The sequence below is a fragment of the Perca fluviatilis genome, chromosome 3, assembly GCF_010015445.1.
Source record: "Perca fluviatilis chromosome 3, GENO_Pfluv_1.0, whole genome shotgun sequence".
NCBI classification, from domain to species: domain Eukaryota; kingdom Metazoa; phylum Chordata; class Actinopteri; order Perciformes; family Percidae; genus Perca; species Perca fluviatilis.
This window is the reverse complement of record NC_053114.1, coordinates 1,291,540-1,318,201: the sequence shown is the minus strand read 5'-3', so window position 1 is coordinate 1,318,201 and position 26,662 is coordinate 1,291,540. Positions and strand designations below refer to the sequence as shown.

General features: G+C 40.9%; 2 protein-coding genes across 2 annotated transcripts in view; both read right to left on the bottom strand.

Annotated features, from left to right (window-relative positions):
- Window positions 1-5,754, bottom strand: part of LOC120556244 (solute carrier organic anion transporter family member 3A1-like) — a 52,279-nt gene extending 46,525 nt beyond the window's left edge. Inside the window, exons 1-2 of the mRNA XM_039795697.1 lie at window positions 5,455-5,754; window positions 44-503 (exon numbers count right to left, since the gene is read on the bottom strand). Coding sequence (XP_039651631.1) covers window positions 44-503; window positions 5,455-5,754 — 760 coding nt within the window. The remainder of the gene's footprint in view (window positions 1-43; window positions 504-5,454) is intronic.
- Window positions 5,755-6,441: 687 nt separating this feature from the next.
- Window positions 6,442-9,380, bottom strand: LOC120555491. Its single transcript, XM_039794192.1, has 2 exons — window positions 7,533-9,380; window positions 6,442-7,316 (listed from the first exon to the last, which is right to left on the bottom strand). The coding sequence occupies exons 1-2, from the start codon at window positions 9,345-9,347 to the stop codon at window positions 6,930-6,932; spliced, it is 2,202 nt and encodes a 733-aa protein (XP_039650126.1). The 5' UTR covers window positions 9,348-9,380; the 3' UTR covers window positions 6,442-6,929.
- Window positions 9,381-26,662: the final 17,282 nt, after the last annotated feature.

Genomic DNA, 26,662 nt, shown 5'->3' with positions numbered 1-26,662 from the left:
GAGCTGATATGCTTTAGTTTTACAGTAGCTTAGCACTACTCACCTATATACAGCGAGGAGTCCTTCCTGTGGACATGGTCATCGATGTAGGACACTCCCAGAGGCTGGACCGGTGTGGCTCCGATGCCGAGCAGAACCTGGGCTCCGATCAGCAGAAGGTACATCATGTTGGTGTTGGCTCTGTTGCCACATTTAAACCCAGAGTCTCGGTTTTCTGACCTGGTGGTGTTGGAGCAGACGTCCCTGCCGTCCTCGGCGTGCCACGAGTCCCCGGCCTCGTACTCATACTGATGAGTCAGGAACTCCGGCAGGGCTGACAGCAGTGCCCCCAACGCCATGACAATCCCGCCGCAGCCAATCAGTCTGGGTCTGTGGGCCTTGGCGCCAAAGTAGCTGACAAACAGGATAAGGGCCAGGTTGCCGATTTCGAAGCTGCTGGCAATGACACCCACATCAGCACTCTGGAGGTTGAAGCGTCTCTCCAGAGTGGTCAGAACACTTACCTGGCAGAGAGAGAGAGAGAGCAAGTGTTCTAACAACTAGCAGCCATTCAGGACCGCCAATGACATCACGCCAACCAACTAACTTTAACTTTATACACTTGATTTTATATTGAGCAATTAATAATGTAACGTTTCTACACTATTATTTACTGTACCAACTAGGGCTGGGCAATATATTGATATCATATCAATATCGTGATATGAGACTAGATATCGTTATGTAGTCTCATTTTTAACTTACTTTAACGTATCGTTAGATTTTGGATATCATCATATCGTTGTATGGTAAGTTTAGTCTTTTCCTGGTTTTAACGTCCAGGAACCTGAGGCCATTTTTACAATTCCTTTTCCGTCTGGTTTTATTTTCTAAAAAAGCTTGTAAAACATCAACCCTGTTGTCTATAGTCAATCAATGTACATCATTTTTTACAGGAAAAACTGGGCTATTAGAATATTTGAGCTGTAGTGAGGTCAATTGAAAGTAAAAAAAGGTTGTATGACCTTAAAAACAAATAAATAAATAAAACGGAAAATCAATATTTATTGATATCACACACAGAACAATAAAAGCTAAGCCAATCTCCTGTCTAAATCAGTTCCCATATGTATTGGGTGTCAAACTGTGAAGAAATAAACATTATAACTTATATAGTTGACAAAATATATACAATTTTTCAAAAGAAGTCCAGACGCTTTTGCCAATAATCAAAATAATAATGTTCAAATGTATTGATATCACACACACAGCAAGCATTTGTGTTGTCTAAAACAGTAATCCTATATATTTGGAGTCATCCAGTGCAAAAATAAACATAATGAACATTATAACTCATATAAATGACAAACTATTTACATTTCTTCAAAAAAAGGCCCAAATGTATCCCAAATATCTAAACAGTGACGCCATTCTTCTCTGTAGAACGGTCATAGACCGTAGTTATCTCTCTTTTTCACTTTACTCTTTGTTCTCGCTCCTATTTCCTGCAGTGAACTCTCTTTTCGACTATATACTCGTGTGTGATGGACCTGCCTTCCCATTGGTTGAAAAACGTCAAAACAGTCTTGCAAAGCATCATGGGAGATTTATACTAGACTGTAGCAGCCGGTAGCACAGAGCTAGCGGCAGAAATTACGGAAAATTGATAAATTACGGACATCGAGTGGATAAATCTTGGATGTAAGCGTTTGGATTTATTGCTGAACAACTCCGAAAAGAGGCACAAGTTCCAGGCTGGATAGAAAACCTTTTGGAAAGGCTACAAAGACAACAAAGACACCCCCATGACGGCTAGCTTCTTAGCTTCTAGCTGGAAAAAAACGGCAAGAAGATCGATAAAAGTTTCATTAAATAATCTAAATATTAATCGGAGGTGCCGTGTGACGTCGTGGACGATCCCGTAGGGCTCTGAGGTTAAAGGCTAAATTACAGTAAAGTGATGTCATTTTCTGAACTTACCACACTGTTCTAGCTGTACTATTATTTGCCTTACACCACTGAGTCATTATAGCCACATTATTGATTGTTATTTATCTAAAATCTAAATGTGAAGATATTTTGTCAAAGCACCAATTTTGAACACTACAATATCGTCGCAATATTGACATTGAGGAATTTGGTCAAGAATATTGTAATATCTGAGTTTCTCCATATCGCCCAGCCCTAGTACCAACCTGTCAGAAGTATAACATATTATGTATGTTGCGCTCTATTTAAATGTTTTTGTCAAACAATAAGACAGGGTATTAAACGCAAGCATGAAACAGCCATCTGCCACTCAAACCAACAACAGCAAACCTGTTGATGACACACAGTAGCTGAGCTGCTATCTTCATCCCCACTCCTCCTCCACCCAAAACAACCCTGAGGCTAGCCTGATGCACACCTGGGAAAAAGGGATATGTGCATGTGTGTGGCTTTAGGCAAGAAACCTCATGCAGCTGTTGTGAAATTAACTATTACTAATTATGAAACGGACACAAACACATTGTACCAGCTGTGTTCTGGGTGTGTATAAGTGATGAAGTGGCCATGTCATCAACAGAACTGACGATAAATGGTTCGGTAGTTAATTCGTCCACAGCAAAAGGTGCAGTATAGGCTCCAAGACTTTATAAAGCAATTCCAGATAAAAAGGAGAATTTAACCATTACTATGCAGGTGAAATCAAATGTATCATGTACAATATCCATTCATCGTTTTTCTGTATTGCTTGTCCTGTTTCTTATTTCACACCTAACTCCATTGCAAAATCAGATTATTTCTTGTTGTCTTGTTTATTACCCAGAAGGGCTGCAACTATTATTTTCATAAAAAAATGTATCTGCCAATTAACAGATAAATTGTTTATTTTTTTAAACGTCACAATTCCTTTCTTCCTATTCTTTTTTTCCCCACCAACCAATCAGCCACACAAATATTCAATGTACTACCACATGAAACAAAGAAAAGCTTTGAATCCTAATTGAAAGGTTGGAACAAAGCAATGTTTGGCATTTCTGCTTGAAAAATGACTTCACTTTACTACGATCTTACTTATGATCACAGACATGTTTTTGCATTTGCATATATTTTATGCCACCCCTGCATGTATCAGTGCCCTACCTGGGCCACCCCATTAAAAAAAATAGTCTGCACATGCCACTGGCTGGATGGTTAGAGGTCACAGAGTCTAAACAACGGGGTGAAGATTTATTCTTGCGGTCCTACAAGATTTATGTATGGCCTCATATCGGCTCCTGATGAAGAACAGCCGATCCAATCCACTCAAATGTTGACAGACAATACAAATTGTTGTAGATCTTTAAGGCGCTGACGCACCAGGCACACAGCAAAGAACTAGTTGCAGCGCAGGCCGACTGTGGAGTCTCCTTACGTCGCCTGTGTCTTGGCCAAAAAGTTGCACTTAAACACACCACAAACACTACAGCTGACAGACAACTACTACGTACGTTCTGCTCTTCATGCCAGCAGGCTCCTGTATTATATTCATCATACAAAAAGGGAAACTGGATATTCAAACCTTTGCTCTGATATATACAACAAAACAGTGTTTGCCTGAATCAGCCAGCGGCAGCACAGTGCCTACAGTCCCTCTACTTCACTCGCAAACTTTGCAAATTTGGAAAAAATTGGACTGACCATCTCCTTGGTTTGTCAGCACCTTCAGAGAACATTGAAATGAAAAAAAGCATGCCCATTTCAGTTTGATGAATAGACTAAGCCATAGAAAGTTGCTATGCAGGTGCTGCTGTGCTGACAGTGATGATCTTGTTGATGATCGCGTTGTTGTCTTCCAAAGTTTTACTGTAATACAGTATATTTGCAAAAAACAATGTGCTATTGAAAAAAAGAAGGGAGAATAAACCCACAATGTGAACCAAGAAAGTGGCTGAATTAAAAAGAGACAGAATAAAATATGATGACAAACAATATTTTATACAGTGGAGGATAAGCAGTGCTTTTACAGTGCTTTTAGCCGCAGCAGGATTTGCTAAAGGTGCACTTTTGGTTTGGGATGCTGGTTTAAGGAGGAAGATCCACTGCAGTCTTCAAGGTAAACACTAATGCACTTCAAATTTGCGACTGGTGCAAAACACATTAAAACCAACTCAGTTGTGTTTCTGCCAAGCTGCAGTATTCACCAAAAACCAAACATAATGAAAGAATTTTTTTTGGAAAGTTATTTTTCTAAACAAAGCATTTTCAACAGCTCTAGTGGGAAATATGGCGGTGTACATGACTTCATCCTTAAGATCATCTCATGTTGTTACAATACAATTGTTTTTTTTTTTCATTCAAACCAGCAAGCAAAAGCTTGTCCCTCGTGAAGAATAAAATGAAGCTACTGAAACTGCATATGTGCAATTATTTATAGTATCAGAACTGTGCTGACACCTTTCAGGGGCTTTGGCTTTGATCAGGCAAATGATAATACTGATTCAATTTTCATCTTTCATATTTATACAGATTTACAGTAAGTGGTTGGGCCAACTCTAACTAATGTAGGTAGACCACACAAATCCATCAACAACTGCTGTGGTTGGCTTTGGCCAAACCATAAACAGCTGCTATTACACTCATTGGACTTCAATATTGATTAATCACATCATTTCTAGTGCAGGGTTTTTAATAGGTTTACTATTAGGGAAGATGCTTCAATTTCACTTCTGCATCTGTGACTATTAATGAAATAATAATAATAATTATTATTATTAACATTATTATTAATACTAATAATAAATAATAATTTCTATTTTCTTTTGGCTCCTAAACGCATTGTACCCATCAACGTCTATTCAATAGATGCTGAATAGAGCCTAGCTCTCATGATGTTGACATCAATCTAAAGATATCAATGCAGCACAAATTGGGAATGCAGTGTTAATGAGCAGATACTGAAGCGAGGCTTTTGTGAAAATACAATTTAAGCTATTGTCGCTTCTGTTGTGTTGATCACGTCATCTCCTAGGCCTCTCCTCCAGTGTCAAAGGCCCCCTGCATTACTGAGACATACGGGTGCAGAATGTAGCAGAGCCGGCAGGTTGACTGGACCTCCTGACCATGGTTTCGTAACCTGCTCTCAAGCAGACCATCCATATATACGCATATCAAATTCTCCAACAACAACGTGGAGCCTACGGCCGCTGTGACGCGCTTTGTGTCATGCAGATGGTGCATAGGCCTGATAGATAATACGCAGCAAGACATCAATCAGGGAAAGCACCGCGTCCCATGGTTGCTGGAGGATGTGATTATTACAGTCTTATGTGATCAGAATAATGTGATTATTAACCGTATCAGCGGAAGCACCGCATCGTTACTCACTGGCTGCCTGTGCCGGTGTGTTTGAATGAAGGGCGCTGCGTTAACCCCATGTTATATTCTGGGATACGACGTTCCACTCAGAGCAACATTGTGTCCATGGTGGCTGACTGTTGTGTAGAAACTCACCAAATAGGCGCCCACGGTGCCCTGTGCCAACATGAGCGCACATTCCGACACCAGGAAAATCTTTATGTTGGAAAAACACGAGGTCTTCTTCTGGTTGTCATCCTGCTCCGGGTCGTCGGTGCTGCTCCGCTCGGTGCAGATCTGATTTTTAACCTGCATCCTTCGGCTCAGGCTCCGGTCGGCTTGGACGGCATGAAACTGAACGGCTCCGGTCCGTCGGAGAGCATCTGGTTGTAATGACGAGCTGCACTGCAGAAGAAGTGCAAATCTCTTGTCAGTAGCCCGTCTATGCTGGAACATACAGCGAGAAATACTGCTGTCCACTCAGCATTACGCACAGTCCGTCAGCGACCTCTCTTCACCGCCTGTCCAGCCAGTGCGTATCGGCTACATCACATTTAAATACGTAGGCTACGTATGTATATGTAGGCTACGACGGCTTCTAGCGTAGAACTACAGGACGCCGTTTCCACACATCCGGGATGTTACATCTCCATCCAGGACCGGTACCGACTGGATTTAGTTTCTCTGCCCGGTTCCGAACCGCAGCTCTGCGTCCTTCAGGCAGTTTTTTGACGCTCCTCCTCCCATGCATAGACCAAAGCACCACAAGGGAGGTGTAGTCTCTCCGTTCCTCCCCCTCTCCGTCAACGTGTTTTCCCACATCATCATTTTACCTGTGCAGACTTTCAGCTTAATCATTGCCACAAGAAATGCAACATTTCATCAGAACACTGACAAAATCAACAGCACATATTAACTTGTCCATGAAAATGTTGTGTTCTCATATTACTTTGCAGATTAATACTGCAACAATAAACCCATAGGGTGACATCAGCTAAATTGGGCCACTTTTTGGTAAATCGTTTGGGACAATAATACAATACCATATATGCCTTTTCCATGTGTTTTTATGATTAATAATGACTGTTTTTGATAATTTTGTGTTGAAATTATGTAATAAAATATAATTATTTAGGCCCTACAGTTCTTGAAACATCAGCTCTGCCAACATTTGTTGCATGAGCAGTTTCAGGTAAAATGGGCCACAGCTTCAGGTAAAATGGGCCAGTCAAACTCCAAAGGGAAATAGTCATTTATCATCAATTTTAATTTTAAAACACAGTTGCTTATACAGCCACATAACATTTAAACTGCATTAAACAAAAATTCATATGTGCCATTCAAAAAACATTTTGGGTGCAAACCCACATATTCAAATGTGCAATTAAAAAAATCCATTTTGGAACAGCATAGATCAGTGAACTGTCAGTGGTGTGTGTGTGTGTGTGTGTGTGTGTGTGTGTGTGTGTGTGTGTGTGTGTGTGTGTGTGTGTGTGTGTGTGTGTGTGTGTGTGTGTGTGTGTGTGTGTGTGTGTGTGTGTGAACAACACATTTAGAACAAAATGTGCATTCACAAAAATACAAAAATTCACATTCCAAATTATTAACTGATATGTTTGTGTGAAAACTTTTCAAACACAGTCTTTGCAAATGAAACCATCGTCAGCACAGATACCATTGTCTTCACCACAGCTCTCATGAAACCAGGCAGAACATGGAACACATTTTAACCATTCCTCAGTAGCCTTAGGGTCATTTGGGTCACCATAGTGGGTGTTGCAGACTTTGCAAGGTGATTTGCTTCTCTTGCCCTGCTTTTTTTTCCCTTTCGGTTGCTTGCTGCCCGGGTACCAGCTGGCTTGCTTGGCTGGATGCTTGCTGGATGATTTTTTTGTTTGAATATATTCAATGTGTTGCTCACTTGTTAGGTTATACGATGGTGGCTTCACTCTCTTTCTGATGGCCCTCTCCCTTTGCGGCATTGAGATCAAGTCATTGAATGTGACCGATCTCACAGACTGAACAGAAAGAAAATAACAAAAAGAGCCTATATTATTGCAAGAAATAGAATAATTATTTGGTGTACATTTTATATGATTAGGGACTAAATTGTGTGTATGTATGTGTGTGTGCGTGCGTGCGTGCATGAATGTGCATGCGCATGTTTGCGTGAGCATGCATGTGTAACATGTCATGTAGCCTAAGTTTGAAAAGTAGTATAAAATATCACTTACTGTGGAGGTTGAAGGTCCCTCATCCTGGGAGTGGGTTTCTTCCTGTGGTGTGAACTGATTGAAGAGGTCATTATCTTCTTCCGGTACATCCTCCAACACAACCTCTTCAAGCACCACCTCATCTTCTGGGAAAAAGTGCAGTGGTTCCCGAGGTAGCAGGGGTGTCAGGGAAGCAGAGGACTGAGGTCTGGCTGGCGGATCGGCAGGCGACTGACGTCTGGCTGGCGGGTGGGAGGGCTGAGGTCCAGAGAGCAGGGCTGATGGCTGGCGGGCAGAGTGGGTCAAGGTCAGCAGGGGCGACCATGGTCTAGTGGGCGGGGGTGGGAGAGACTGCAGCCTTGTGGGCGGGGATGGTAGAGTGGATGGTAGCATTCTTTCGGTGGTCTTGCTGGGGGCAAAAGTAGTCTCAGGGAGAATATCTTTATTGAGAGGGAACATCCCTGTCCCCCGGAACCCTGCCTGGGCATTTTCAATAGTGGCAGCCTTTGCCCAAGCCCTGCTGAACACCGCAAAGAACTCCATCCTTGACAGCTTCTGCCCAGCCATCATCCTTGTCCACTTCCTCCCTTCCTGGTCCCAGTGGTGCTTTAGACTCTTGAAGAGGGCCTTGTCCGCCGGTTGCAGCGCATGGGTTGTGTGGGGAGGGTAGCACATGATGTGCACATTCTTGCTTTTCAGTAGCTTAATAAATTCCAGATTATAGACGTGGCTACTGTGGCCGTCAAGGAGGAGAAGATGGGGCCTGGGGTCATCCCTGGGGAGGGACTGAATGAACATTTGACCCCATTCCAGAAAGAGGTCAGAGGTAATCCAGCCATTGTCTGAACACCTTACGCTGGTGTTCTCCGGGCATCCCTGTAGCCACTCAGAACGAACACGCTTCCCCTTAAAAATAATTATTGTTCGACTGTATGTACCTTCTGCATTGAACGCTGCCAGACAAGTTGTTGTCTCCCCCTTCTCTCCGGCACACACCTCCACACATGGCTGGCCAACCTGTCCAACAACCTTTGTCGAACTGAACTGGTCCTGAAGCCCAGACTCGTCACAGTTCCATATATGTGACGGTGTGCCCTCAATACCCAGCTCGACCAAAAGGTTCTCATACTGGTTAAACCACTGGCTAACCACCTCTTTGTTAAGTCCAGCAGCCCGTGCTGCAGACAGGACCTCTGGCTTGCGCATCCCAAGCTCTGGGTTTCGCTTTAGAAAGTTCTGAAACCAGTAATATCCGGCCCTTCCTGCTGTCAGGGAGAAACCAGATATGTCGTTGTTGGCTGCAAAATCAAAGGCCACTTGCTGGACATCACGCTTTGTGAAGGGAAACCCCCTCTGCGCCAATGTCTTGAGGGTGGCAGCAAGCTCCCTTTCCGCCTCCTCTGGAAGGTAGGGCTTCCGCCCTGACACATGTTCACTGCCAGTCACCTTTCCGCTGATGCGTCTTTGCAGTGTGGATCGCGGCACACCCCATGCTCGTGATAAGAAGTGCACACTCACTGTAATTCCTTTCTTCACTCCCTCCCTGTATTCATCTAAGGCACCCTTCATCCTCTCCTCTTTCCACAGATTGTAGTTGTTTGGCCTTCCTTTCCCTCCCTGTTTTATCTTTGTATCCTTTCCTCTCTGGTCCTTGCTCCTCCTCTCTTTTCTCTCGTTCTGTCTCCTCTCATTTCCTCTGCATTCCTTTCTCCTCACCTGTTCTCTCACTTCCTGTCTCCTCTGCTTGTCTCCTCTCTCATCCTTCCTTCTCCTCTCACTTCCTCTCTCTTTCCTTCTCCCTCTCTCCTCTCCTCTCGCTTCCTTCTCGTTTGCCATACTCACTGTAAATAAAATACTACCATTATTACTGTTGGGGTGTCAGTGAGTGTGTGTGTGTGTGTGTATGCACGTACATACACATACAAACACAAACACACACCCTTACACACAAACTCACTCACACACACTCAAACACATGTGTATGTGTGTTTGTGAGTGAACAAATGCCATGCAATGTTGGCTTTAGCGAACATAGTGGCCCATTTTACCTCAAGGGGTTAAGGTAAATTGGGCCCCCAAAAAGCATCACTTTTTAAAAAATATGTTCATATACCAAACTAACAACATTATTTCTGATTGATGCCATCAAGACAGATATTATGCATAGTTTTTTATGGGCATGTTGTTGTTTTTTTACAGATTTATCATCCTTATAATAGTTTAGTTAGATTTGGTATGCCAGGCTACTCACCATGCAGCTTTCTGGTGCAGTCTTGATTTGAATTATTGCACTGCCCACCATAGCAACCATGAACCAATCAAATCACCTGTTACTTGTCAAGTACAGTTATGACAACAGTTTGAAATCCTTTGCAGTCATTGGCTCTAAATTCCAGAGGGGCTGGGACCCCCAAACCTTAAATGGCCCATTTTACCTGATGGCCCATTTTACCTGATATCACCCTATCATTGTAAGATGGTTTCGCATTTACAAGTGTAGATCTTACCAAATGACCATTTTTTTATGTAACTTGGTTCAGTTTTCAAGTGTAGATAAGACCACCATCTTTGTAGGACTTCAGAGCAGTATTTCTATCTAGCTTTCAGAATATGTTTCCGGGCCACAAAATTCATACCACTTAATGGGGCCTCATTAAGTGGTATGTGTTCTTAAACCCTTTTTACGCACTTTTTACGAAGAATCTGGCATTCACTAATGTTTTCTTAACTTGGATTTGTTCTTAGCTAAGAACAAAATCTACGAACACTAAAAAGCACTCTTACGCACATTTGAGTGATGACATTTTGCTCCAAATGATTGCTTACTGCATTTTATTTAATTCTACAGTCGTTTACAATGACAGTATTGTACTGTAATGTATTTCTGATAATTTGTTGAAAATAAAATCGAAATTATGCAAAAAAAAAACACTAACTGCAATTTACATCAGCAATTAAACTGATTAAATCCTGCGTTATTTGGTGATTGATCGCCATTTATAGGGCCAAAATGCAGTGGTAGAATGTAACAATGTACAAATTCGTCGTAACTGTACTTAAGTACATTTTTCACGTATCTGTACTTTACTTAAGTAGACTCAATAGTGCATAGCTTACTTTTGACTTTTACTTTGTTACATTTTGCAGCAATTATCTATACTTTCTACTCCACTACATTTCTACAATGTTCCGTTACATTTTCTGATTAGTTGCCAAAACGTCTTCCTGACCGTCACACGTTTGTCTCACCAGTAAAGTTTGGTTGCCATAGATACTGTATATATGGGTTGCCATAGATACTGTATATATGGGGCACCGCTGATCCAAGCCGGCTCCGGTGCTCCAGAGCCCGGGCGCAGCGCCGCTGACCCTCGGTAATACAGCCTCCGGTAAAAGTGAAAATGAAAAGGTTTGTTTTTATTATTCCCGTTTTTAAATCATAGTTGCCATCATGGTTAAAGAAAATAAAATACATCCATGATTCTAACAACACATTTCCGTTTTATGCTGGTTAGGATAGGAACTTCTTTTTAAAAGCCAGGCCTTGTTTGTGGTAATGGACACCTTCTACTTTTACTAAAGTAAATATGTCTCTGGTTATTTGTACTTTTATTTAAGTACTGAGATTCAGTACTTCCTCCACCGCGGCTCCGACAATCTCCGAAAACCTGTCTCCCAGGAGGTGCACAGGAAGTGTCATGTCCTTATATGGGAATTTGCGGGGCGTTATCTTATGCTAATTAGGAACAACTGGCACGCGCTTTCAGTTACGAAGACGTGGGATTCATCAATCCTAAGAACACAGGTGCGAACAATTCTGTTTAAGAACACGTCATGAATCAGACGTAGACTTCTCTTAGGAACCTTCTTAATAACATATTTAAGAGAAAACTTAAGAAGATATTGGTGAATGAGGCCTAATGACACTGACTGTAATCCAGCCTCCTGCTGCACAACTGTGCTGTTTTCTATTTTATTTCCACTACAATTTAAATCACCAGAAGACATCCCAGTAAGAGGAGTGTCTCTGATTCGTCATTAAGGTCTGGTGAGGTGCAGTGAGACACTGAACCCCAACGCTTCTCTAATGGAGCTACCAGGAGTAGTGGATGAAAGTTGCATATATAGTGTGAATGTATAGGAAAGTTCCTGTGAAGATGAGAGATGAAGATGCTCAGTCACCAAGGCCATAGTAGGGCGAAATGTTTTTAGTATGACCAAGGAGATCAGACAGAGAAGTCAGAAAGGTGGATGGATGGAACTACTGCTCTATTACTGCACTATAAGCTTCATTATTAGTCTGTTTACACCAAATGCTGCAGTATTATTATAGTTACAAAATGTTTGATTTTAGAATCTCATTTCCAAATACCTTATTCCTAAATATCTGGAATAACATAATAATACATAATATTTAAATGTGTCTCTATTTCACCTGGTTTGTGTCATGTCTATGTAGAATTTGAATCACTGAACTCAAAATCATATTGCAAATCTATTTGAAAGCATCACTTTACTGTTATACAGTATCTTTCAATGTAAAGCACTTTGAGTTTACATGTAACAAAAGGTGTTTTTTTAATAAAATTGTCATTGCCATCTTCATGCGTGGCTGAAGTATACTCAGCTGGCTTCAGGATGGTGAAAAATTCAACACTTGACACACAAGGAATCTATTACACACATCAGCAGCCCACTGTATTGTGCTGCTGTAACTGTTCTACATGAAAACATGCAAGGTGAAGCACTGTGGTGTCACTGTGGACAAATGCTAAGGGACCACTATAATCTGCACCATATTTATTTTATGTTCAATGTGTAGGCTACTTTAAGCTGCTTTATTTTGACAGTTGGAGGTACGATTCTCTACCCTAGAGTGATTAAATGAAGAGTAGGTGGTGTTTATCTTGTTAAAGAGCATACAGCTACAATATACTTAATAGCTGTTACATTTGATTATGTTACATAACATGATTACATTTCACTGGAATGTACCCCGTAAGATTTCATGTGACAAATAAAAACTGACCTCTGTAACCATGAAGCCACCATGCCTGTGTTGGCAAAAAAAAGGTTTTATCCACTTAATCCATTGACTGTGCTTCCTTAACTCTGGCAAAAAAATAAATAAATAAAATACAACAACAAAAAATCCCATGACTGGTATTGCTGGTACAATGCAAGCTATCCAGCTACCAGTCAAACAGATGTAGGCTGTTCTCATATAATTGTAAAGACAGCTAAAGTTAACTGTCGTGCGAGCAGTCGACACGTGGCAGTTTCGTCGGATATCATACGAACCTGTTCATGAGAATGCATTGCGAGATGTAATTGTGCTGTTTAAAGTTAATGCCTCCTGGAAATCTGGATGTGATGGTTGAATTAGACAAGCCACATCTCCAAAAGGGCTCCCGTCTGTAATACTCCCATCAGCTGTACTATGATTTTGAGTTTTAGGCTACCAAAGTGAATATACACTGGCTCTGTTATGATTTATTCATATTTTGCCTGGTATAAAAATACAAACATTCACTTTGAGTCCCAGCACCAATTTTCTTTTCTTTATTTCAATAAAAAGTTATCAAGTGTTTGTCCTGTTTGTATCAGGAGTTCATCCAGCCTGAAGTTCGTCAAGCAGAAGAACAAAAATGAGAGCAGAGGGGCAGGACAAAGTGCCACAGAGACAGCAGTAAAAACACAAGGCAAAAAAACTCCCCATTATAACTGTGAAATAAGAAAGCGCTGAGTGCCAAGGTCACTCACCACTCTCCCCACAGCTTTTGGCTTACAATATTCCTCGGACCATTCAGATGCTCTATCAGGACCAATTCAATAGCATCTGAAGCAGCACAATCTATCAGGCAAACTGTGGACTCAGCAAGAAGAACATCCATTTCTCATGGAGTCACTCAGAGTATCTGGGGTGATTTAAGATCAACCACAGTGCCTGCTGATGCAGTGCAAGCCAACTGAAGACATTATTTTAGGATGCCTCTTAATCACAAGGTCCAGAAAGAAGAATGCATTCATGGGTTTATCCTGTAACCAACAAATAAATCACAAGAACACAAATGCAAATGATGTCAGAGTTTATATTTAATGCTTAAACCTTTGGTGTTCATTGTACATTTGGGCCAATGTAATCTGAGAGGTACTACTTCAAAATAGTATAAGTAATACATAGAAAAAAATCATAAGATGTAAAAGTACAAACATTTAAAGCGTGGTTGTTTTTCAGTGAATTTGAAAGGTGCACATTAATAAATTCTGGAATGTGAAAAAAGAATAATTCATGTTTCATAATCATTTGGCCATTAAGCCCATTTGCCATCACTTTTCATGTGGTCTTTTTAAGCACCTGAAAAGAGATAGCCAACCAACTCATGTTGGTGATGAAGCAACTTAAGTTCATTCTACTCTGGACATTTCAATCATTAAAAGCATCATTAAAATGACTTGCATGAGTTAATATTTAATTAGGTAGATTTCAGATTTAAAACAGATTGTGAACACTTATAACCAGTATTAAATTAAACCATCAAACACTATGAAAAAATATTTAAGACAGAGCTCCATACAGAGCAGAGTTTATTAGAGGGTCTTAGGATGAATCTTCTGGGAACGATAAATGTGTGTACATAATTTGGAGCCAATCCATCAAGTAAATATTGAGATATTTTACAGGATGAGGGAAAGCTTTGACCTGCTAGTAGAGCTAAATGTCAGGGGAGGGGATCACCAAATTTAATAGGAATTTATCCTCTTGGGACCACGAATGTCTGTACAAACTTTAATGGCAATAATTCAATTTCTGTTGAAGTAATTCAGTCTGGACCAAAGTTAGCGATATTGACAGAGTCACGCTACTAGCATGGCTAACAAATCCATTCAGTGCACAATTAAAGCATGGCTGCTGTTAAATGGGTGTCATTTTACTTCATAATCCTATACTAAAGCTTGCACCCTGTGTGACTTGACAGTTGATGGGAAAATGACAAGCTGAGTAAGGGAGCGTCTCAAAAGTGCATGCATAACTGCCAAGCGAGCCATTCAGATTTTGTCGTTAGCTTTCTGTTATTTTATAGACACTTGAGACAAGCTGCTTTTACACCACAGTTAAAGATATAGAGATAGTAGCCTTCCTTTACCCCAATTAAATAATCCATTTAAACCATACCATCCAAATCCAAACCAAACATCATAAAAATATTTGGACAAAGACACCAGTGCTCAGTACAAAAAACATGCTCTCAGGATGACAACAACATATTGTAACACAATAATGTTATACAATACGTACATATAATGCTCAAAATATAATAATGTCAATAATTCTTAGAAACACTATCATAAGATGTAAAAACACATTACTTTAAAGCAAAGATCTTTAGACATTTAGCATTGCAATATACAGTACAGGCCAAAAGTTTGGACACACCTCATTCAATGCGTTTCCTTTATTTTCATGACTATTTACATTGTAGATTCTCACTGAAGGCATCAAAACTATGAAAGAACACGTGGAATTATGTACTAAACAAAAAAGTGTGAAATAACTGACAACATGTCTTATATTCTAGTTTCTTCAAAGTAGCCACCCTTTGCTCTGATTACTGCTTTGCACACTCTTGGCATTCTCTTGATGAGCTTCAAGAGGTAGACACCATCACACCTCCTCCTCCATGCTTCACGGTGGGAACCAGGCATGTAGAATCCATCCGTTCACCTTTTCTGCATCGCACAAAGACACGGCGGTTGGAACCAAAGATCTCAAATTTGGACTCATCAGACCAAAGCACAGATTTCCACTGGTCTAATGTCCATTCCTTGTGTTTCTTGGCCCAAACAAATCTCTTCTGCTTGTTGCCTCTCCTTAGCAGTGGTTTCCTAGCAGCTATTTGACCATGAAGGCCTGATTCGTGCAGTCTCCTCTTAACAGTTGTTCTAGAGATGTGTCTGCTGCTAGAACTCTGTGTGGCATTCATCTGGTCTCTAATCTGAGCTGCTGTTAACTTGCGATTTCTGAGGCTGGTGACTCAGATGAACTTATCCTCAGCAGCAGAGGTGACTCTTGGTCTTCCTTTCCTGGGGCGGTCCTCATGTGAGCCAGTTTCGTTGTAGCGCTTGATGGTTTTTGCGACTGCACTTGGGGACACATTCAAAGTTTTCGCAATTTTCCCGACTGATTGACCTTCATTTGTTAAAGTAATGATGGCCACTCGTTTCTCTTTACTTAGCTGATTGGTTCTTGCCATAATATGAATTCTAACAGTTGTCCAATAGGGCTGTCTTCTGTGGATCAACCTGACTTCTGCACAACACAATGCTGGTTCCAACCCCATTAATACGGGAAAATATTCCACTAATTAACCCTGACAAGGCACACCTGTGAAGTGAAAACCATTTCAGGTGACTACCTCATGAAGCTCATTGAGAGAACACCAAGGGTTTGCAGCGCTATCAAAAAAGCAAAGGGTGGCTACTTTGAGGAATCTAAAATATAAGACATGATTTCATACTTTTTTGTTAAGTACATAATTCCACATGTGTTCATTCATAGTTTTGATGCCTTCAGTGAGAATCTACAATGTAAATAGTCATGAAAATAAGGAAAACGCATTGAATGATAAGGGGTGTCCAAACTTTTGGCCTGTACTGTACATTTTCACATCTGTGGGTGTTTTCACACCTGTAGTTCATTTGCTTTGGTCTGAATCAGTTGGTGAGTTTGTAAACTTGGAGCGATTTGCCCTCGGTTTGGTTTGGTTTGGTTTCACACCTGGAAAAATCCAAGCGTACCAGAATGCGTCATTACAAATCACGCAAGAACGTCCACTCCTCTTATTGGTCGGATGTGTCTGGGGGTGGGAGCAAGAAAGTAAATACAATAAGAAGGTCCTATGTTCTGGACTAGTGCATATTTCTTGCATCTCCATGGTCAAACCAGCTCATTTCATTAAAATGATCAGACAATGTTTCACGAGAGACCTGACTACTTCTGCTCTGGTCACCGAGACTTTGCTCTGCTCTGCCGGCGTCTGTCTCCAACTTTAGCGACAGCTGGTTTGACCACGGAGATGAGAGTGATGGACAGCAAGCTTGACCGCAGTCTATTTTTGTGATAGAAACACTGCAAGCTGCTACAGTTTGCTGCTCTGCCGCATCGCAGATTGCTAAACACATCTGACTACAGGAGACCTCAGCTCAGACTGGAGGAGACTGGTGTGGTTTGAGTACGGATCACGTTCTCACCACAAACAAACCGCTCCAGAGTTGGATTGAAAGCGTACTAAGACCACCTCTTCAAGAAGGTCTCGGTACGCTTGTTTGGTCCGCTTTTGGTGCACACCAGAGTTCAATTGCTGCGTTCTCACCTGCCCAAACGAACCGCACCAGCGGGGGCAAACGACCTCTAGTTCGATTCAACCGAACTAAACGAGGCAGGTGTGAAAGCGCCCTGTAATACATTCTCGGATGCGATATACACTCACCTTAAAGATTATTAGGAACACCTGTAAGATTTCTCGTTAATGCAATTATCTAATCAACCAATCACATTGCAGCTGCTTCAGTGCATTTAGGGGTGTGGTCCAGGTCTAGACAATCTCCTGAACTCCAAACTGAATGTCAGAATGGGAACGAAAGGTGATCTAAGCAACTTTGAGCGTGGCATGGTTGTTGGTGCCAGATGGCTGGTCTGAGTATTTCACAATCTACTCAGTTACTGGGATTCTCACCCACAACCATTTCTAGGGTTTACAAAGAATGGTCTGAAAAAGTAAAAACATCCAGTATGCGGCAGTCCTGGGGGCGAAAATGCCTTGTTGATGCTAGAGGTCAGAGGAGAATGAGCTGACTGATTCCAGCTGATAGAAGATCAACTTTGACTCAAATAACCACTTGATACAACCGAGGTATGCAGCAAAGCATTTGTGAAGCCACAACACGCACAACCTTGAGGCGGATGGGCTACACCAGCAGAAGACCCCACCGGGTACCACTCATCTCCACTAAAAATAGGAAAATGAGGCTACAATTTGCACAAGCTCACCAAAATTGGACAGTTGAAGACTGTAAAAATGTTGTCTGGTCTGATGAGTCTCAATTTCTGTTGAGACATTCAGATGGTAGAGTCAGAATTTGGCGTAAACAGAATGAGGACATGGATCCGTCATGCCTTGTTACTCGGCAGGCTGGTGGTGGTGGTTTAATGGTGTGGGGGATGTTTTCTTGGCACACTTTAGGCCCCTTAGTACCAATTGGGCATCGTTTAAATGCCACAGCCTACCTGAGCATTGTTTCTGACCGTGTCCATCCCTTTATGACCACCATGTACCCATCCTCTGATGGCTACTTCCAGTAGGATGATGCACCATGTCACAAAGCTCGAATCATTTCAAATTGGTTTCTTGAACATGACAATGAGATCACTGGACTAAAATGGCCCCCACAGTCACCAGATCTCAACCCAATATTACATCTTTGGGATGTAGTGGAACGGGGGCTTCGTGCCCTGGATGTGCATCCCACAAATCTCCATCAACTGCAAGATGCTATCCTCTCAATATGGGCCAACATTTCTAAAGAATGCTTCCAGCACCTATTTAAGGCAGTTCTGAAGGTGAAAGGGGGTCAAACACGGCATTAGTAGGGTGTTCCTAATAATCCTATAGGTGAGTGTAGACTACATGAACACAATATATCCCATACTGGCCCAGCTCTGAGATATTATTTGCAGCTAAATGATTGTTATGAGAGTCTCTAACCAATGAGAACAACTCACCAGCCTAGTTATTTGTTGAAATGTCAGATCAATGTAAGAACAGGACCCTCTGATAATGTATCATATCTAGGGTATATAACAAGTCCCTCTAATAAACTTATTAGATATGTTTATTATGTTTGATGGTTTAACTGAATACTGGCTATAAATGGATGATATAATTTCAGTACAAGAAAGCTACTATCTCTGTATCTGCAACTGTGGTGAAAATAAAGTTGATTTGAAGTGTTAATAGAAAGCTAACGACAAAATCTAAAAAGCTTGCTTGGCAATTATGCACGCATTTTTGAGACAGCTCCTTGATTCAGCTTGTACTTTGTCAAGTCACAGGTTTCAAGCTTCAGTATCGGATCGTGAGGTAAAAAATATCAAAACAATCTTTGTTCCGCATGAAACTAAAAAATCTGGTGAAAACTTGAGGATAAACCTCACTTAATGTTAGCCCCAGTTTGTGCCTCTCATGTATAACTATTTTAATTGGAGTGACAGAGGTATATAATTTAAAACATTTCAACAAAATAAGTATTGTATATGGACTGTTCTTATATAGCGCTTTTCTAGTCTTAACGACTACTCAAAGCGCTTTAACATAGTACAGGAACCATTCACACACATTCAAGGTGCCACCTGCTCATCAGGTAAACATTCACTGCAAGGCCAGGGATCGAACCACCAACCTTCCTATTGGCAGGCGACCTCTCTACCACTTAGCCACAGCCCCACCACACCGTCTGGATTTGTTAGCCATGCTAGCAACGTGGCTCTAGGGATGATAATGTCAATCACTTTGTTCCAGACTGAAATACTTCAACAGCAATTGAATTATTGCCATTAAAGTTTGTACAGACATTCGTGGTCCCAAGAGGATAATTCCTATTAAATTTGGTGATCCCCTCCCCTACCATGTAGCTCTACTAGCAGGTCAAAGCTTTCCCTCATCCTGTAAAATATCTCAGTATCTACTTGATGGATTGGCTCCAAATTATGTACACACATTTATCGTTCCCAGAAGATGAATCATACTGACTTTGGTCAACCCTCTGACCTTTCCTGTAGAGGCACCATGAGGTTGACATTTATGGTTTTGAGTGAAATCTCCTAACAAATATTGGATGGATTGCCATGAAATTTGGTACACACATTTATGTCCCCCTGAAGATCAATTGTATTCACTTTCATCATCTTATAGTAACTGCAAATGTTAGCATGCTATCATGTTAAAAAATGATTGTAGACAAGGCAAACATGAGCCAAGAGCTTAAGTTATGAGTTTCTTTTCACTATTATTGTTGTTCATATCTGTTTAGAGTGCATTATCTGTTCTTATCTGAATACTATGTTTGTAGTTGATTACATCCTTACTTTCATCAATCATACAAGCAATTTTATTTAACTGTACGGAACATACATCAGAATGAAGTTTCAAAAAAACAAATACATTACTCTGTTTAAATTAGTTTGGTTCAATAAAGAGAAAGTAATGTGACACCACATATGAAGTGTGTAGCTTAACAAATGCAACCTGGTTAACCACTGTTAAAGCTGCAGTAGGTAAGATTGTGAAGAACCAGGACTTTTCCAACAAACTTTTCCTAAGCCCCTCCCACACAACGGAGTTTGACAGAACTGCCGGCATGTCAGACAACATGTTCAATAACTAAACACTAACACAACGTTAACTTTACTCACAAACAGTAAAACGATGCTAACTAGCAGGCTAGCGTTAGCCATTTCAGCATCATATCAGACCGACCACTGTGCTAACGTTTCTATCATCCTCACCAACGTAGCTTTGTGGACTTTTGACTACTAATAACCAAGTGAAAGATAAATCATTCATGGTAATTATGTTACCTGTTGAGTGGAAATTTTGGCTACATCTGCATCGTTCTTCAGATCTTTAAAATCCTGCAGCCACGCCACCTCTGAAAAGCCTCTCCAATATTCACGGAGTTTTGGAAAACTTTTCTGCAGCTCGTGCGCGGGGAGGGGGGAGGGGAGAACGCTATATATGCGTGTGCCTGAGCAGTGATTGACAGGCAGATAGACCCCCCCTGTGGCCCTGATTGGAGAAAATCGACCGGGAGCGGTGGAATTTTGCCAATGGCACTACAGGCTGTAGGAGGTGCCAGAGGAGCTGTCTTTTTTCTTTTTTTTTACATAATTCATGTAGTTCTACTGGAACATAGGGTCAGTTTCAGCAGATATGACAGAAAGTTAGTTTTATAAGACTTACCTACTGCATCTTTAAGATTCGTTCACCCATCTCATGACCAGAGATAACAAAATATGTTTAAAAAGTAGGCTTGTCTGTGGAGTCCTCCCTTCAGAGGTTTGTTCAGGCCTAGCGGTGTAGACCCCGACCCATAAGCCTCCTGCAGACACACCTGTAGAGGAGAGTATAAAGACCCTGGACTGAACTGAGTCAAACATCAAGCTTTGAGGATTCTGTCCACAGCAGCTCTCCAGAGAAGCTCCACAGCTTCCAGACCGACCCTGAAGATGACTCCCTCTGCTTGCCTGCTGCTGCTGCTCCTGCTCGGCCTCTCTCAGGCACTTCCTCTCCTGGAGGAAGGAGGCAAAGAAGAAAAAGCCCCAGACACCGTCGACATCTCCACCAGGATTCTGACCTCCAACAACGGCAGCAATGAGATCCTGCTGGAAGGAGACCTGCTGGCTCCCAGAACCAGAAACGCCATCATGGGCTATACCCAGAACTGCTTCTGGAACAAAAACTCCAGCGGCCTGGTGACGGTCCCCTTCACTGTGAGCAGTGAGTTCACCAGCTCAGAGAAGCAGCTTCTTCTTTTAATAATCTGTACTAAAGTCAGTGCAAAATGGTTCATTATCTTCATGGTATTTGTTCGTTTTTGTGTGTGTACCCACAATAACATAAACATGCAATTCTGGGACTCACAAGTAACATGACAACAAAACTGGAGGGTGGCACCGTATCTAAAGGTGTAAACTACTGTAAAGTAACAGGAACACTAACTGTCAGAGAGACATCTGAAGAGCTGTTCCTTTTTTTAGCTCCACAATGAATCAGGTGTTCAGATCCAATAGCCCAGTTGGGGTGTGATGTGCGTGGGTGGGTGATAGTGGGGGGCTTCATCTGCTGTTTTAATACAAGTGACAAGAGATATTAGCCTTAAAGACAATGTTTACAGAAAGCAGTCTATGGTTTTATAATAGTGGTTGAGTTATTGTTTGCTCTGGGTTTTCTCTGGTTCATGCACCTTGAATGAACTGTGGGGTTGTAACAGATATTTTACCCTTTATCCCAATGAGAGGCAGCCATTTCATGTTCATCCCATCTGTTTTCATCTTCATGTGGTATCTCTCACCTCACCAGCCTGCTTGCCAGCTATCTCTGCCATGAAGTGAGGACAATTCCTACAGGCTCCACAATTCATATGGAGGACCCTCCTACCTGATACAGCAGCATCAGCTCTGTTCTGCAAAAATGTCCCTCACAGAAAATATATGCTACACCACCTGCAGTTGTTGGTAGAACTGTAGTACCAGTCAGACCAATTAACCATGTGTAGTGAAAGGTTTGTTCTTAAAATTCTGTTCTGTTAAACACATACCAGTACAGCCATCACAGCACACACATTTTTAATGATGTAAATCAGATCAGGTGACAAACAGTCAAATACATATCCTATTTTCTATGATGTTGGCCTGATTAAGCACAAAACAGCAAAGATGGCAGAGCAGAAGCCTGTTATCATTGCACTGATTATAACAAATGATAACATGATGTAGGAGAAGAATCATATATGCATAAGCCTGTCATTGCAGCATCTCTAGATCTGGTAAGCTTAGTGCCTCAAATGTAAATACTGATGCATATATTCACATTTACATGTTATATACTGTTCTGTAGTGCCCTCTGGAGGTCACTGAAGTTAATGTCAGTAAGGATTCAACCTCTATACATCCATTAGCTATACCAGTGCATATCTGTCAAGTATCCCGTTTTGGCCGGGAAAGTCCCGTATTTTACACTTCTTTCCCGCCGTCCTCCCGTATTAGTATTTTCCCGTAAATCTCCCGTATTTTAACCTGCGTTATTAAAAAATATTAATAGCCCGGGCCCGAGCGGAGTAAAAAAAAAAAAACATTCCCAATCTGAGCTCTGTCACTAGCCTCGCGATAACTGCCACCTGCAGTAGCCTACTACAGGTACTGTAGGTGGCAGTTGTCGCGAGGTTAGTGTGTGAGGTCAGATGATGAGTGACAACGCGGGGGAAAAAAGAAGAAAAAAAACAGAGACGGATGAGTGACGCTACGACAGAGACGGTGCGCTGCCAAAACTTCTGAAGGCTTTACTATGCATTCCCCATAGCAATGCAAGAAAGGGTGTTTAGCATGGTACGAAAGATTGTTACAGAGAATAGGAGGACGTTAGACAACAGAGCTGTCTGCGCTCTACTCTCATGTAAAATGAACCACTCTGGCCCAGCCCACAAATACACTCCTTCCAAAACAGTCTTAAAGAATGCAAAGTCTGCAACAAATTTGTACAATAACTCACTAAAGAAAAGTTATGTGAAATTAAAAGAAAAACTGTAAAATAAAAGCAATATGAAATGAAAAGAATGTGTGGAATGAAAATAAAATGTAAATGTAAAGACAAGCAATGTTATGAATTGTAAATGTTTTCAGCATTCTGCATCAAGTGGTGATTTTAGCTTTCTTGTACACCTGTCTTAAAATGTAAGGGATACTGGAGCTTGGTTGGGGTGGTGGGACTGCTCGAGGTGGGCACCGGAAAATTTCCCTTATTTTCAAATCCAAAACTTGACAGGTATGTACCAGTGTATCATTTTGTGGGGGCTGGAGCCAATCACAGCTTACATAGTGTGAGAGGCGCGGTACCATCCGGTCAGGTTGCCAATCAATCACAGGGCTTACACAGAGACAGGCCGATCAATTCAATTTTATTATCAACTGAAATGGAGTCTGTGATTCAGTAATGGAACAAGTATCCACATCCCTTAAGTCAATGTACTGTATCAAAATAAGATACTCCGTTACAAATCAAATCCAAGCATACAAAATCTTACTCAATAAAAAGTATTATACTCTAAATGCACTTCAAGTGTCAAGTATTAATTGTACTATATAGCTGCCTCTGTAAGTGTAATTATAATATTAAATTATTATTATTATTATTATTGTTAACTACTTTATACATCATGGCATCCTTTAATCTATAACACTGCATAATATTTTAGATGATGATCATGTTTCATTTGTAAAATCTTAATCTGAAAAGTAAGTGTAGCTGCCAAGTAAATGTGGATTCAAAAGTACAATATTTACCTCTGAAATGTAGAGAAGTATAAAGTAGCATAAAATGGAATGTTCCTTTAAAATTGTTCTAGAGCACTGACCATAAGTAAATATTCCTAAATTATATCATTCTACCTGTGAGTTAAATTCAATGTAAAATGGGGTACTTAGACTTAAGTATTGAGTGTGCAAACAATATCTTACGACAAGCCACACAATCACATTTATAAAAAATACACACTTGTAAAATTTCAAATACAGTACAGGCCAAAAGTTTGGACACACCTTCTCATTCAATGTGTTTCTTTATTTTCATGACTATTTGCATTGTAGATTCTCACTGAAGGCATCAAAACTATGAATGAACACATATGGAATTATGTACTTAACAAAAAAGTGTGAAATAACTGAAAACATGTCTTATATTTTAGATTCCTCAAAGTAGCCACTCTTTGCTTTTTTGATAGCTTCATGAGGTAGTCACCTGAAATGGTTTTACCTTCACAGGTGTGCTTTGTCAGGGTTAATTAGTGGAATTTTTTCCCTTATTAATAAAAAAGCAAAAGGTGGCTACTTTGAAGAATCTAAAATATAAGACATGTTTTCAGTTATTTCACACTTTTTTGTTAAGTACATAATTCCATATGTGTTCATTCATAGTTTTGATGTCTTCAGTGAGAATCTACAATGTAAATAGTCATGAAAATAAAAAGGAAACACATTGAATGAGAAGGTGTGTCCAAACATTTGGCCTGTACTGTACATAGAGTTTAAAATGTAATAGTTAAGAGTTATCCATGGGTTGGAAACTTCACAGGTGATCATGCTTCTATTACACTGGTAATAGTGTTTAGTGTTGTTGTTTGGGGGTAGTTGGGGCTTAAAGGACAATTCCGGCGCAAAATGAACTTAGGGGTTAATAACACATGGGTACAGAGTCGACCGTTCCCTGGGATATGTTTTCATGCTAATCGAATGTGACCAGTTTTAGCGCAAACTGCTAATTAGTTTGTAACACTAGTCGTCGGGGCATGCTAAAGTAAAAAGTAATAGCTATTTCTACACCACTAACAAGGCTCAAAATAGCACCACACTACCAGGGTAGGTAGCATAATGAGGGTCCCTACATTTAAATCCAAACATTGAGAACTTTGTAAGTGTACAGTTTATTAAAAAGATAGTTTACACAGACAGTACCGTTCGGTATACAGGCAGGCATGGGAAAACAGTCATGACCAGTCGAACGACGAACGCTGTGCAACCAGTTACATAGCTCAAGCACGGCGGTTCAAACTGGTCACATTCGATTAGCATGAAAACAATGGTTGACTCGGTACCCATGTGTTATTAACCCCTAGGTTCATTTTGCACCAGACTTGTCCTTTAAAGAAGCAGCTTTTAAAGAGCAGCACATTAACACACCTCTGCCAACACATACAAAAAGACTTGAACACATTTGTTTCTAGAACTGTATTGCTAAATACAAAAGGCCTTGCCTACAAAATGCATTTTTTACATGTCACCCTACAGGATAACAAGTTCCATTGTTCTCTGTGAAAAAAAGCCTATTCTATTTAGCATTGAGGCTATTAAGAATACATGTACCCAAGCCCTTTGTGATGCCAATAGATGGCAGCAAAGCACCTTATGTTATGTTATGTTACTCTATTTTGTCCCAATAGCATATCTCTGTACTTCACCAAACTTCTATCTGCACTGTTTTTGTCAATAATGCAAAGTGCCTACATTAATTGTATTCTTTTTTCTCTCCTGTGTCTACTTCTACTTCCTGCTTTGACAAGATTCCCCCACTAGGATCATTAAAGTTTCATTTTGTCTTGTCGTATCCTGGTCTAGAGATGAAAGGGAGGTCACAGATCCAACCCCCTTGAGAGACTGGGGAAGGAAATGAGAAAATCATCCCCCTCATTCCTCAACAAATACAGGACTACAGTATATATACTATTTAAGGGTGCAACTGACTGGTTTAACTGAGCAGCTAGATTCCCCTCTGCAAACCGTCTCGGAGACATTAATGTGTAACACACAACGCCCGTTTACAGCAAGGTTGTTGCCTATAATGGAAAGCTTGAGCAAGGCATCAAACCTGCTCAAGTAGTTGAATACAGCATTCCCACCCAAAATTTCAATTAACAAAAAACTCCTCTCTGACCTTTATCATATCTATCTATTTATCTATCTAATTAACCTTCATCTGAATATCAACATCTCCACATCTGACAGGACACAAAAAACAGCCCCAGAACACTAATTTTGTCCTTTCAAACTTCGGTATTTTCAAAGTTGACATTTTGTGTAAGCATGGTGTGGCATCTCCTTTTGAGGCTTTTTCAAACCTTCCTTTGATCCTATACATCCCTTTCATCTGTAGACAGATATTAAATGGTGAAGAAATATTCAAGGTGCACAACACACTGGCAGCCATATCGTATGAACATTGCTCCTGTCTCATTCACTCACACACATCAACCTCACAAACACAAACACACACACACACCAACCACACAGACACACACACACACACCAACCACACAGACACACACACACACACACACACGTTTTTTTAAAAGCCAGTAGGCCTTCATACATGCTGTGTCTCAAATCACGCATTTCTGTACTTATACTTGTTCTTTTGAGTACATTAAGTTCACACTGACGAAGTGTGGCCACATGCAGTGCACCGTGACTACCCCGCATGCTGCACTCAAAGTGGCCAAAAAGTTGAGTGTGGACCGCTGGACACTACTCGCACTCAACGTCTGCCATCTTTGCCATGGAGCGGAAGCTACGGGACCATTAACGTATTTTCAAATTTGTGAAAGTGGCGGGCCAGGAAGCTGCAGCGATTATTATTGAAATGGTGAAACATGAACTATACAAATGTAATATACACATGTTTTTTACGATACGTACCACTTCACTGTCATCAGTGAGAAAACAAGCCGGGCGGACGACAATAGGTGCCGGCTGCAAATTTACGAATCCCACTATGGCCCCAACCAATGTAATGTTGAATAAGGAAGTAATCTGGCCAGCAAATTGC